This window comes from Cryptomeria japonica, chromosome 4 (assembly GCF_030272615.1).
Source record: "Cryptomeria japonica chromosome 4, Sugi_1.0, whole genome shotgun sequence".
Taxonomy (NCBI): Eukaryota; Viridiplantae; Streptophyta; class Pinopsida; order Cupressales; family Cupressaceae; genus Cryptomeria; species Cryptomeria japonica.
The window spans coordinates 776,584,430-776,596,617 of NC_081408.1; the positions used below are offsets into that span (position 1 = coordinate 776,584,430).

The 12,188-nt window shown below is 37.1% G+C and overlaps 1 protein-coding gene across 1 annotated transcript; it reads left to right on the forward strand.

The window, feature by feature from the left end:
- The first annotated feature begins 367 nt into the window (after positions 1–367).
- On the forward strand, positions 368–2,585 carry LOC131031975 (E3 ubiquitin-protein ligase PUB23). The gene has a single exon (XM_057962842.2). It carries the CDS (start codon positions 706–708, stop codon positions 1,843–1,845), a length of 1,140 nt encoding a protein of 379 aa, XP_057818825.2. The 5' UTR covers positions 368–705; the 3' UTR covers positions 1,846–2,585.
- The last annotated feature ends 9,603 nt before the right edge of the window (positions 2,586–12,188 follow it).

Below are 12,188 nucleotides of genomic sequence, written 5' to 3' on the forward strand. Positions count from 1 at the left end.
AATTATCTTTTTTTTTATTTTCTTTATAGTTAGTAACTGGGAGTTGGATATCCAGAAAATTGATGCTAAAAAAATTTACACAATCAAATCCTAAAACAATAAAATGATATTCATTTCTAAATTTAATAATAAAAATAAAATAAATTTATTAAAATATTCTTTTCAAATTAAATGTAGTACGTAGTTGGAAGGTTGCTTTCTTCCTACAGTATACCTTTAAAAGGTCAAACTATTAGTTGGCGCAGTTTTGCCTTAAATAGAAAGCAGAATTCTGTAACCTTCCCAGATGACTCTTTTTCAATTCAAACCTATATACGTGGATAATGGCTCTCAATGTTAAACAGGTCAACTGCTGCTCAATTTTCTACCCCCAGTTTGTCACACAACCGGGTAGATGTAAGCAGTTTTCTGACTTCTTCAAGTCTGTATTTCCTCTTAAAATCCCCTTTCACTGCATTACCATTTTCAATTTCCAGAGCCTGTTCTCTCAATCCATGCATTTAGGAGGCTTCATATTTATAGATGATATGATTTTTCCGGGCCATGAACTATTGTACATGCTTCTGGGTCATAACTGTGTATTTGTGTTTCGATGTTTTGGATCACATTCCATGATCTTTCATCAGAAAGAAGCTTCATAACCAATTTTTTAGTCAGTGATATCACAACTGGGTATCTTGATTTGGGTGAGACTTATCATAATCCATGGATGCAATATCCATTCCTTACCTTTTCAGGTGTCCAATCTCCCAACAAGTAATGAAGGAACCAGTGACCATCTGCACTGGAATCACATATGACAGGGAGAGCATTGAGAGATGGTTTGAGGAGGGCAATTTGTCATGCCCATCTACAATGCAGGTTTTGGAAACCCTAGACCTTACCCCTAATCACACATTGAAGAGACTCATCCAAGCTTGGTGCTCCTCCAATTCAGGGATACAGGGTACCCACAACATTTCCTCCAGTAACCCTGATGAGAAAGAGATAGAGCAGGTGCTGCTGAACATTAGAAATTCTTCTGCCCACTTGGGAAATTTGAGAACCCTAGCTGATTTGGCTAAGAGAAGTGAGAGAAACATGGCTTTAATAGCTGCATCAGGAGGCCACTCAGCGCTGTTATACATTTTAAGCAGAAGAGAAATCATGTGTAGGGAAGAAGCCTTGGCAATATTGGCAAGCCTCCCCATCCATGAAGCTAAGGAAGAATGCATGAGTGCTCTGAAAAGCCCAACAACCATAGATATGATAAGCTGGTTTCTGAGTAAAGGCAGCATGGATGCTAGGCTCCATGCAGCACAAGTTCTCTATGGGCTTCTGACTGCAGATCAGAACCTCAAAGCTGTTTTTCGGCCTGATGAAGAAACCTTTCAGAATTTGAATTTGCTGCTCCAAGATGAATGCCAATCAGCCGTCAAAACTGCCTTAGAAGTACTGCTGATTATCAGTCCTGTGAGGAGAAACAGAATGAGGGCAGTTGAAGCTGGAGTTGCAGTTACCCTGATTGAGATTCTTTCCCAAGCAAATTCAAAATTGACCGAGAAAGCTCTTTCCCTGTTAGAAATCCTGTGCCAAAGTGCAGAAGGCAGAGCCTCTGTCTGTGGGCATCCTCTCGGAATCATTGTTCTTGTCCAGAAAATTGCAAGAGTTTCAGAGGTGGGCACAGATGCTGCCATAGCAGCACTGTGGCAAATCATCAAAAAATGCAAAACCCCATCAGTGCTTAAGGATATGGAGGAAGCAGGGGGTCATCTCAAGTTAAGTTTTATGCTGCAAGTAGGATGTAGGTCAAGCATTAGACAGAGAGCAAAGGAGATTCTCAGAGCTCAAAGAGGAAAATCCTAAAAGGTGAGTCAGCTGAATGCAGGAGAATTGATACATAAAGGTAGTCATCAGTGGAAGCAGGGGGTCATCTCGAGTTAAGTTTTATGCTGCAAGTAGGATGTAGGTCAAGCTCTAGACAGAGAGAAAAGGAGATTCTCAGAGCTCAAAGAGGGAAATCCTAAAAGGTGAGTCAGCTGAATGCAGGAGAATTGATACATAAAGGTAGTCATGTAGGACTGAAATACAGAGCTGAATTTTGCCTTCTCAAACGCAGTGCCACAGTGAGGGCCACAACCTAGGTAACTGAGGAAACTATCCAGCCAACCAATTGTCCCTCCAGCAATTATCTGATACTTTCCCTCATGTCAGGTCAGGGCAATCAGACTAGGAGGCTGCCAACTTAACTAACCTTATAAGGAACATTACTATATATCACTAACAATTGTAGCTTAATAAGGTTTGACAGTGGAGAATTTGTGTTTGGACATATGTGTTCTTGAAAGACAGATCACAAGTTCAAATTCTACAGGAGGTAATGTATATACTCCTTATTTGTAGCACAGTTAGGTGTGTCCCACAAGGGGTACGGGGTAGTCTCATATTGCTATAAGCCATCTGTTGACCCATATACAGACCGTACGTTATCTTGAACTATAAAAGAATCTTTCTTTCTTTCTTTATCCATCATTAAAAACCCTCACATGACAATTACACAAAATGTTAGTATAAAAGTAACCTTCCCAGAATTTTTGAATAAATGAAAAGAGTGGAGTTTTTTTTTTTTCAGATTTAAATCATGTATAAAGTTGTCTTTAAGAGATTACTTAGTGAAGTTCTAAATTTAAAAAGATTTGATCCATAATTTTTATTTTTTTTATTGACAGGTCTTTATAGTAGTTTGTGATTGTTTTTGTCAGTAGTTAGTTTTGAGAACACAAATCAAAGTTGCATATTTTTTCTGTTAAGAGTTAAAAATTGAGGGATGTTTATTTCAGTCTTGTTTTTCTGATTGCATCTTTAAGGAACTTGAAATTTTGGTGGATGACAAAATCAGGGAACATAATATCATTCTCACCAATTGTTTTGCATCTTTACGGAATTTGAAATTTTGGTGGATGACAAAATCAAGGAACCTAATATCATTCTCACCAATTATACTCAACCAATTGATCTACAATATTTTTGGTCTATAATTTAAATTAAAATAAGTTTTAAATATTGTAAGGATAAAATTACCATACCAATGCTATATCCTATTTAGGTTTTTACTCATCTTGATTGGCATGTCTTAATACAATAACATATCAACAAGTGGGATGCTCTTGTGTTAGGCTTGGTTGATAGTCACATTCCTATTCATCCCTATTTTACACTTATCTTGTTTGCATTCCCTAATATTCATTCCCCACCTTGAAATTGGCACTTTATCTCTTCAAATCATTTCCATTGGACATGAAGTTTACCTAAATCAACAATGAGAAGCATGGAATGACCCCCAAAACCCAAGTCATCAAATTTAAGTTCTAACATTCTCACCCCTTTAAGTAGCTGTTATGAGTTGACTTGACACAAGTTTTATTCAACATGTTGCTATCTCATAATATTATAAGACATTCATTTAGTCGTGTCATGGTATTTAAAGACATTCATTTAGCACTAAAACATATAGAGGAAGAGAAAATGATGTAGATATTCTTGGAGTAGATCCTAATCACCAGGTTGTCTTGGTTGCTCTCATCAACCCTCTAACTCCTCAAGCCCATCCAATGGTACTTGGTAGGGGTTTTTCTATTTAGACCTCCAAGGTCTAATCCACTTTGGCTTGCCTCCAAGGTATAGCCATTGATCTTACACAATCAACACTTCCTATTGAGGCCTCCACCTCAATCCCTAACACCACTCCTACGTGCTCCAACAACCTCTGCAAAGGATCCCACATCACAAACTTGTTTCAAGAGTGCAACATGAGGTTACACAATTTTTTTGGTGTCTTCAACTAGTTTGGTCACCTTCAAACCCATCGCCAAGCTTTCTCAACCTCTCTTGGTCTCTACCGGCTCCAAATAGGCCTAATACAATTAGCCCTCCTATGGCAGTTTTCAGGGCCTTGTTTCAAATATTCCCACACAAGGCCACAAATAAATTATAGATTTGAGTACCCTTTTCAGAGTTACATACAATATTTCAAAATGCCATCTGAGTTCTTCGTACACATGGGGTTTCCAATACTACCCTATTTTTAAGGGTTTTAGGCCTACCGAGTGACTTGGAAAGATGGCTTTGGAAAGCTTCACCAGTCAAAACACCTGCACAAACCAATCAATGATTCTGAAAGGACATTCAATTATATCTCCAATCATGTATCTACTTCCCTTCTACCAATCCATATGTGCCCTGTAATCGCACATCTTCTGTTGTCCTAAACTCACCAACTCCTAGTTGTGAGCCTAGGGTATCATTGTAGAAACACCACAACGGCCTACAAAACCAAAAACCTACTATAAACATATGTACAAAACCTAACCTATCATTCCACTTGATTTCAACTGGTGCCATCAATGGATGCTTAGGTTAGAGCCATTTTTGCTTAAACCCTAGTTTGCAAGGGTTTTACACCTAGTCACAGAGAATGGATCTAATCTCTACAACCAGACACAATCAAACTTGCTAATCTACCTTATTGGAAAGTAGAATCAACAATCTTTCATCCCCTGCAAGTAAATTCCTCGGTCAAGGTCTTACTGGGCCATACAACAAGGCAAAAACAAACAAAAATAGTCAAAACGGTGGCAACACAAGATTTTCCTTACAACTCAAAACTTGCTTTTGCATTCCAGAAATTCTAACCCATACAATGATGATGTCTTGGGCTTTAAACTACGTGGTTCAATTGGTTAGAACCAGCTTCTTCACCGCCAACATAAAAAATGCAACTTTTGCAATTGCTTAACAACTTTTACATTTTTTGATCCTTAAGATGAAACTTTGCACTTAGGTGTACTTGAAGGCTCCAAAAGACCCTCAATGCATTCTAGGAAACCTAAAACAATGTCTTGCACCCTATGACATGATGGCTCTGTAACAACATCAACATTACAACTTCCTAGGATATCAACATCCTGAACATATCAAAGCTTGGACAACTCAACCATGGCTCCACTGAGTCCCAAATGGTTGGTCCATTATTACAACTTGAAAGACAACACTAAAACTTAAAACAAACCGAAATTGCTTTCTTGGAATGATGTGTGCCCTGCACCATACTCCCCTGGGACAAAGAACTCAAGTCCCTTGAGTTAAGAGGTCTGCAATTTCCAGTCCATGTTGAAGTATATCTGATTTTGACATCCACATAGCATCTGATTCAGGTAACCCTTCCCACTTGACAAGATAATGCTTGTATACTCCTTTCCTTGTCTTCTTTACTACCTTGGTGTCCAAGATACTTTCCAACTTGACCGGTTGGCTTGGTGGCAAATCTCTCACCCAATCTTTAGTACCCTGTGATGAGGTGTCCAACTGATGTTTGTGATTCTCCCTTGTATGGATAGAAATCACATACATTAAAGATAGGAGAAATACCCAAGGTGGGAGGGAGTTCAACTTCATATGCATTATGTCCATATTTGTGCACCAGCTTGAGAGGCGCAATCTTCTTCATCAATAGCTTAGTAGGCCACCCTTTTGGAAGTCTCTCCTTCCTTAGGTATGCTAGGACCAAATCTCTAATCTTAAATTGCACATTCCTTCTTGTTTTATCAGCATTCATCTTATACTACTTCGACTTTTGTTGTAAGGTCTGCCTTACCTTATCATGCACTTGTTTGATACCTTCTGCAAAATTCTCACCTTGTGCACTCTTAGGTGCCATAGAAATGAGATCTTTGAGCTCTATTATACCCCTACAATGAAATCCATACACTATCTCAAAGGGAATTTTACCTGTGCTTTGGTTAATCGAGTCATTGTATGCATATTCTGCCTGGCCGAGTACCAAATCCCAAGTCTGCCCATGTTGTTTGGTGACGCATCTTAGTAGATTACCCAATGATCTGTTGACTACCTCTGTCTGACCATCTGATTGAGGATGATAGATAGATGAAAAGGATAATTTGGTGCCCAACTTTCTCCAAAGTGTCCTCCAAAAGTGGCTTAAGAACTTCATATCCCTATCACTGACTATGTTGATTGGAAGGCCATGAATTCTAACTATCTCCTTGAAGAAGAGTCCTGCAATGTAGGTGGCATCATTGGTGCTCTTGCAAGGTATAAAATGTGTCATTTTGTTGAACCTATCAACCTCTACATACACACTGCCAAATCCCCTTGGAGTTCTTGGTAAGCCTAACACAAAATCCATGCTCAAACATTCCCAAGGCCTCTGAGGTATGACCAAAGGTTGGTATAGACCTGCATTACTTGATTAACCTTTTTGTCTTTGACAGATTGCACATTGTTCTACAAACCTTCTCACTTATGATTGCAACTTGGGCCAACGGTAAAACCTACTAACTTGCTCCATAGTTTTATCTATGCCAAAATGACCTCCTAGACCTCCTTGATGCTTTTCTTGGATTATGTTTTGTCTCATAGAACATTGGGGAATGCTAAGAAGGTTCCCTTTGAACAACAAACCCGCTTGTATCATATATTTTGAATAAGAGACATGTGAGGTGTTAGAAAAATCATTACAAACAACATATATCTGTGCAAAGTCTTTATCATCCTTGTAGAGGTTTTTTAACTCAGTCAATCCCACACTTTGCAATTGTATATCCTACATAGTCATGACTCTCCTACTTAATGCATCAGCTACCTTGTTTTCAGTGCCCTTCTTGTGCTTGATAGTGAAGGTGTAGGATTGTAAGTATTCAACCCACTTTAGGTGTCTTCGATTCAACTTCTCTTGCCCATTAAGGAAACTAAGGGCATAGTTGTCAGTGTAAACTTCAAACTCTTTGGGTAGCAAATAATGATGCCACTTCTTCAATGCTTGCACCATAGCATACAACTCCAAGTCATATGTGGAGTATCTTTTCTTGGCTTCATTCATTTTTTCTGAGAAGAATGCTATAGGATGACCTTCTTGGCTCAAAACAACCCCTATTGCCATTTGGCTAGCATCACACTCTACTGTAAACAACTGACTGAAATCAGGGAATCTAAGGGTTGGCAACTCTGCTATCTTAGCTTTCAACAATTCAAATCCCTTATTGGATTCCTCTATCCACTTGAAGTTACATTTAATCCCTCCTTTAATGGTGTTAAGAATAGGAGCATAGACATGGCTAAAGTTTCTCACAAACTTCCTATAAAAAGATGCCTGTTACTACTTATCAAGTTGCCATTAGTTTTTATATTCAAAGTCATACTATATATTCTAGTCGGTTAGCACTACCAAATCATGCAGTCGGTATAAACAGAGAAGTCGGTATGCACAGTCTAGTCGGTTACAGAAGAAAGTAGTCTCAGAACGCAGTATACACCGAGCTATCTACCGAGTATCTTTTTATGGCTACCGAGAAGTAAAGTTAGCACACCGAGTTGATATTCACCGAGTGAAACGTGTTACCAGATACATTGAACCTAGACATGCATATGAAAATGTGTTACAAGATCGAGGCACATCTAACCATTATTACATTGGAAATTGCACTAGAATACTGTGTATGATTGCGAGGTCAATCTAACCAATGAAATATCTTGTTTAGTTATTCATTCGAGGAATCTTGTTTGTAAGATCGAAGCAATGAATTGGATCACTGTTTTAAGAGATCTATATATACAGCATTATTGAAGTGTATGTATGCATGAAGGAAGACTGTTACAGAGACATAGAGGTCACCGAGAAGGTTTTCAGAGAACAGTCGAAGAACAGAGTAAACAGAAGGGTTTACCGAGTTACTATATGAGTTACCGAGGTATGCTATAAGCAAGGTAATCTTATCCTGAGCACATAGAATCTGCTATAACATTTTAGATGTAAAGTTGCAGATGTTTGTAATGATTTTATTGTAATATTGTGAAGTTGAAAGAGAAACCTTTAACAGGGTAAAAGACTCTAACCAAGTCTATAAATTGTAAAGCCTCTAACCAGGTGCAGCATTCAGAATAAATGTTGTAAAATCCTTTAGCAAGGTAGATCTAACAGATCTTGTTACTCCTAATAGGGTAAGCTATCAGAAATAGCTAAATGTAGCTCTAACCGAGCATTCTTTATTATTGCAGTAGTGAAGCTGTGGGTGCCATCCCCACCACAGTTTTTCTCTCTAAGCAAGAGTTTCTGCGTAACCAAAATATATGTGTTATGGAGTGAATTGTGTATGATTGTTATCTGTTTGTTTTAACTTTATTTTATGTTACTGCACTATTTTGTTTATGCATAATAGTAAGGTTATTATTAAAGAAAGGTTTTGGAGTACTGATTCACCCCTCCCCTCTCAGTACATTAGCTTTCCATATTGGGCCTAACAATGCCATTCCATGAAAACTTCTAACATCACTTATGCCCCTAGGTGTAGGCCAATTAATTATTGCTTCTACTTTACTTGGATCTATCTTTAAACAAGCTTATGAAATAAAAAAACCAAGGTAAACTAGCTTTGTTTTCGAGAACTCACATTTTTCAAGATTGATTTTGAGTTGAGCCTCCTTCAACTTCTTCAAGACCATCTCCACATGCTTAAGGTGTTGCTCCTTGGACTTGCTAAAGATCAAAATGTCATCAAGATACACAATAACAAATTTGTTAGTAAACTCAACTAAGACTTCATTCATGAGCCTTGGAAGGTGCTAGGTGCATTGGTGAGGCCAAAAGGCATCACCAACCACTCATATAGGCCTGCATTGGTTCTAAAGGTTGTCTTCCATTCATCACCAGGTGTGATTCTTATATGATGATAACCTGACTTCAAGTCCACCTTTGTGAAGTAGCATGCTCCACCTAGATTGTCCAATAGGTCCTCTATTCTTGGCATGGGAAACTAGTATCTTATAGTGATCTTATTAATTTCCCTTGATTCAATGCACATCCTCCATTTTCCTCCTTTTTGGGGTACTAGAATAGTGGGTACAACACAAGGACTCAAGCTCTTTTTGATAAACCCTTTGTCTAAGAGTTCTTGCACTTGTTTGGCGATCTCTTCATTTTGACTGGGTGTCATTTTATAAGCAGCTTTGTTAGGCAGATTTGCTCCTAGTATCAAGTCTATGTGATTATTTACATCCCTCATTGGAGGCAAAGAATTAGGCATGAACTTCTGCATATTGCTTTAGTAAACATTGCACCTCTTGAGGCACTTCACTCATTGGATCTGCCTTAGTTTCATCTTTAGTCTTTAACACTGTAACATAGCCCTAATTACCCTCTTGTTTTAATACTTTAAGGAACTCTTTACCACTCAGTAACATAACACTTGACCTTATACGAAGTGAGATGAGGTAATCTTTTCAGCTTGAGCTTATCCACCATTTCAACTGAGACAATATTCTATGTGGAACCTGAATCTATAATCACCTTACAAATTATGCCATGTGACTTACAAGTGGTCTTAAATAAACTTTTCCTTTGTGGTGGCTCTTGAGCTTGGGGTATCTTTAGTATTGTTCTTCTCATCATTAAATTTTCTCCATCTGTTACTGGCCCTGCCTCACTGAGTGGAGAGGTCTCACTTTGAGTATCCTCCTCTTGCACTAACTGAGTCTTTCTTTCACCCATGTATGAGATGGTTGAACTTGAGGCTTTTCCTGGGCACCTACTCATGGTATGCCCAGCTTGGTTGCAGTGATAACACCTACTGGTGAAGACTATATTTCCTCTCCTTGAGCTTCCAAACCTGCCCCTAAAATTGCACTAGATAGAGAGAAAAGGAGATTCTCGGAGCTCAAAGAGGGAAATCCTAAAAGGTGAGTCAGCTGAATGCAGGAGAATTGATATATAAAGGAAGTCATGTAGCTAAGTTCACTTCCTATGGATGAATTTGAGCTTTGATAAATTGAAATACAGAGCTGAATTTTGGCTTTAGAAATCCAGTGCCACGGTGAGGGCCACAACCTAGGTAACCGAGGAAACTATCCAGCCAACCAATTGTCCCTGCAATAATTATTTGATATTTTCCCTCATGTTAGGTCAAGGCAATCAGACTAGGAGGCCGCCAACATAACTACCCTTATAAGAAACATTACTATATATCACTAACAATTGTAGCTTAATAAGGTGGAGAATTTGTGTTTGGATGTATGTGTTCTTGAAAGATAGGTCACAAGTTCAAATTCTACAAGAGGTAACATATGTACTCCTCATTTGTAGCATAGTTAGGTGCCTCCCACAAGGGTTACAGGGTAGTCCCATATTGCTATAAGCCATCTGTTGACCCATATATAGCCCGCTTCTTGAACTAGAAAAGAATCTCTTTCTTTCTTTATCCATCATTAAAAACCCTCATATCACAATTATACAAAATGTTAGTATAAAGTAACCTTACCAGAATTTTTTTTGATAATGAATAAATGAAAAGAGTGGAGTTTTCTTTTTTCAGATTTAAATCATGTATAAAGTTGTTTTTAAGAGATTACTTAGTGAAGTTTTAAATTAAAATTTTTTTGATCCATAATTTTTTAATTTTTTATTCAGAGGTCTTTATAGTAGTTTGTGATTGTTTTTGTAAGTAGTTGGTTTTGAGAACACAAATGAAAGTTGCATATTTTTCTGTTAAGAGTTAAAAAATGAGGGATGTTCATTTTAGTGTTGTTTTTCTGATTGCATCTTTAAGGAACTTGAAATTTTGGTGGATGACAAAATCAAGGAACACAATATCATTCTCACCAATTGATTTGCATCTTTGGGGAATTTGAAATTTTAGTGGATGACAAAATCAAGGAACCTAATATCATTCTCACCAATTATACTCAACCAATTGATCTACAATATTTTTGGTCTATAATTTAAATTAAAATAAGTTTTGAATATTGTAAGGATAAAATTACCATACCAATGCTATATCCTATTTAGGTTTTTACTCATCTTGATTGGCATGTCTTAATACAATAACATATCAACAAGTGGGATGCTCTTGTGTTAGGCTTGGTTGATAGTCACATTCCTATTCATCCCTATTTTACACTTATCTTGTTTGCATTCCCTAATATTCATTCTCCACCCTGAAATTGGCACTTTATCTCTTCAAATCATTTCCATTGGACATGAAGTTTACCTATATCAACAATGAGAAGCATGGAATGACCCCCAAAACCCAAGTCATCAAATTTAAGTTCTAACATTCTCACCCCTTTAAGTAGCTATTATGAGTTGACTTGACACAAGTTTTATTCAACATGTTGCTATCTCATAATATTATTAAACATTCATTTAGTTGTGTCATGGTATTTAAAGACATTCATTTAGCACTAAAACATATAGAGGAAGAGATAATTAGGGAACAAATTTAATATTTTTCACACACATCATGTATGTGTGATCCCCTTCATACATATTATGATATTAACATCTATGTAAGCTTGAGTAATTAGTATTCATTGATAATCATATTGCTCTTATTTTTTACTCTAGACACACTTAGGATTTATAACACATGTTGAATCCAATCATCTTTTCGATTTATAACTATTTGTGGGGGTTGAAAGGCAATATCTGGGGCTTGATGATTTTGGTCAGCTCTCAAACATTCACCCCTTCTCCCTTTATCCTAGAGCTATAGGTACTTTTTGCCACTACATCACACAATAATTTTGTAATCTTCACAACTTGTTCATATTTCATATTTTTCATTTTCATATAGACTAGGATATTAACATATCTATAGACTTGAGTAATTATTATTCATTGATCATCATATTGTTGATATTTTAATTCTAGATAAACATAGTATCAAGAACACATAAAAAAAATGATCATATATTATTTTCCCGACTTCTCATGAAAGTTGAAAGACCATATTTAGGGCTTGACCATTTTGACAAGCTCCCAAATAGTCAACCCTTCCCCCTCTATCCCAACTATAGGTACTTTTAGAAACCTTATTTCATAGAGGCTTTGTTTTATTCACCATTATTTTTATCTCTCATATATGCATAGAGCTCATTTGTATATCATTCCTTTTAATTTAAAGAATGCAATTTGTTTAAGTATTTCTTGTGTTTTTGTTAGCATTTCTTAGTATCCAATGTGTTCATGAAGTTTATGTGTTCTAGGCTTCTTCAAATGCATGAAAAAATTATGTCCTCCTATACATGGATGATAACACATCTGGACACTAATGTAGCTATTTTGTTGTCCAACAATCACACTAGCATCTATGATGCATTCTTCTTTCAAAAAAAAATCTCTAGATTTTATCGTATTCTAG

What these genes read in the sequence shown, in the direction of transcription:
- LOC131031975 (XM_057962842.2), top strand. Translation starts at nt 706, where the DNA reads ATGGATGCAATATCCATTCCTTACCTTTTCAGGTGTCCAATCTCCCAA.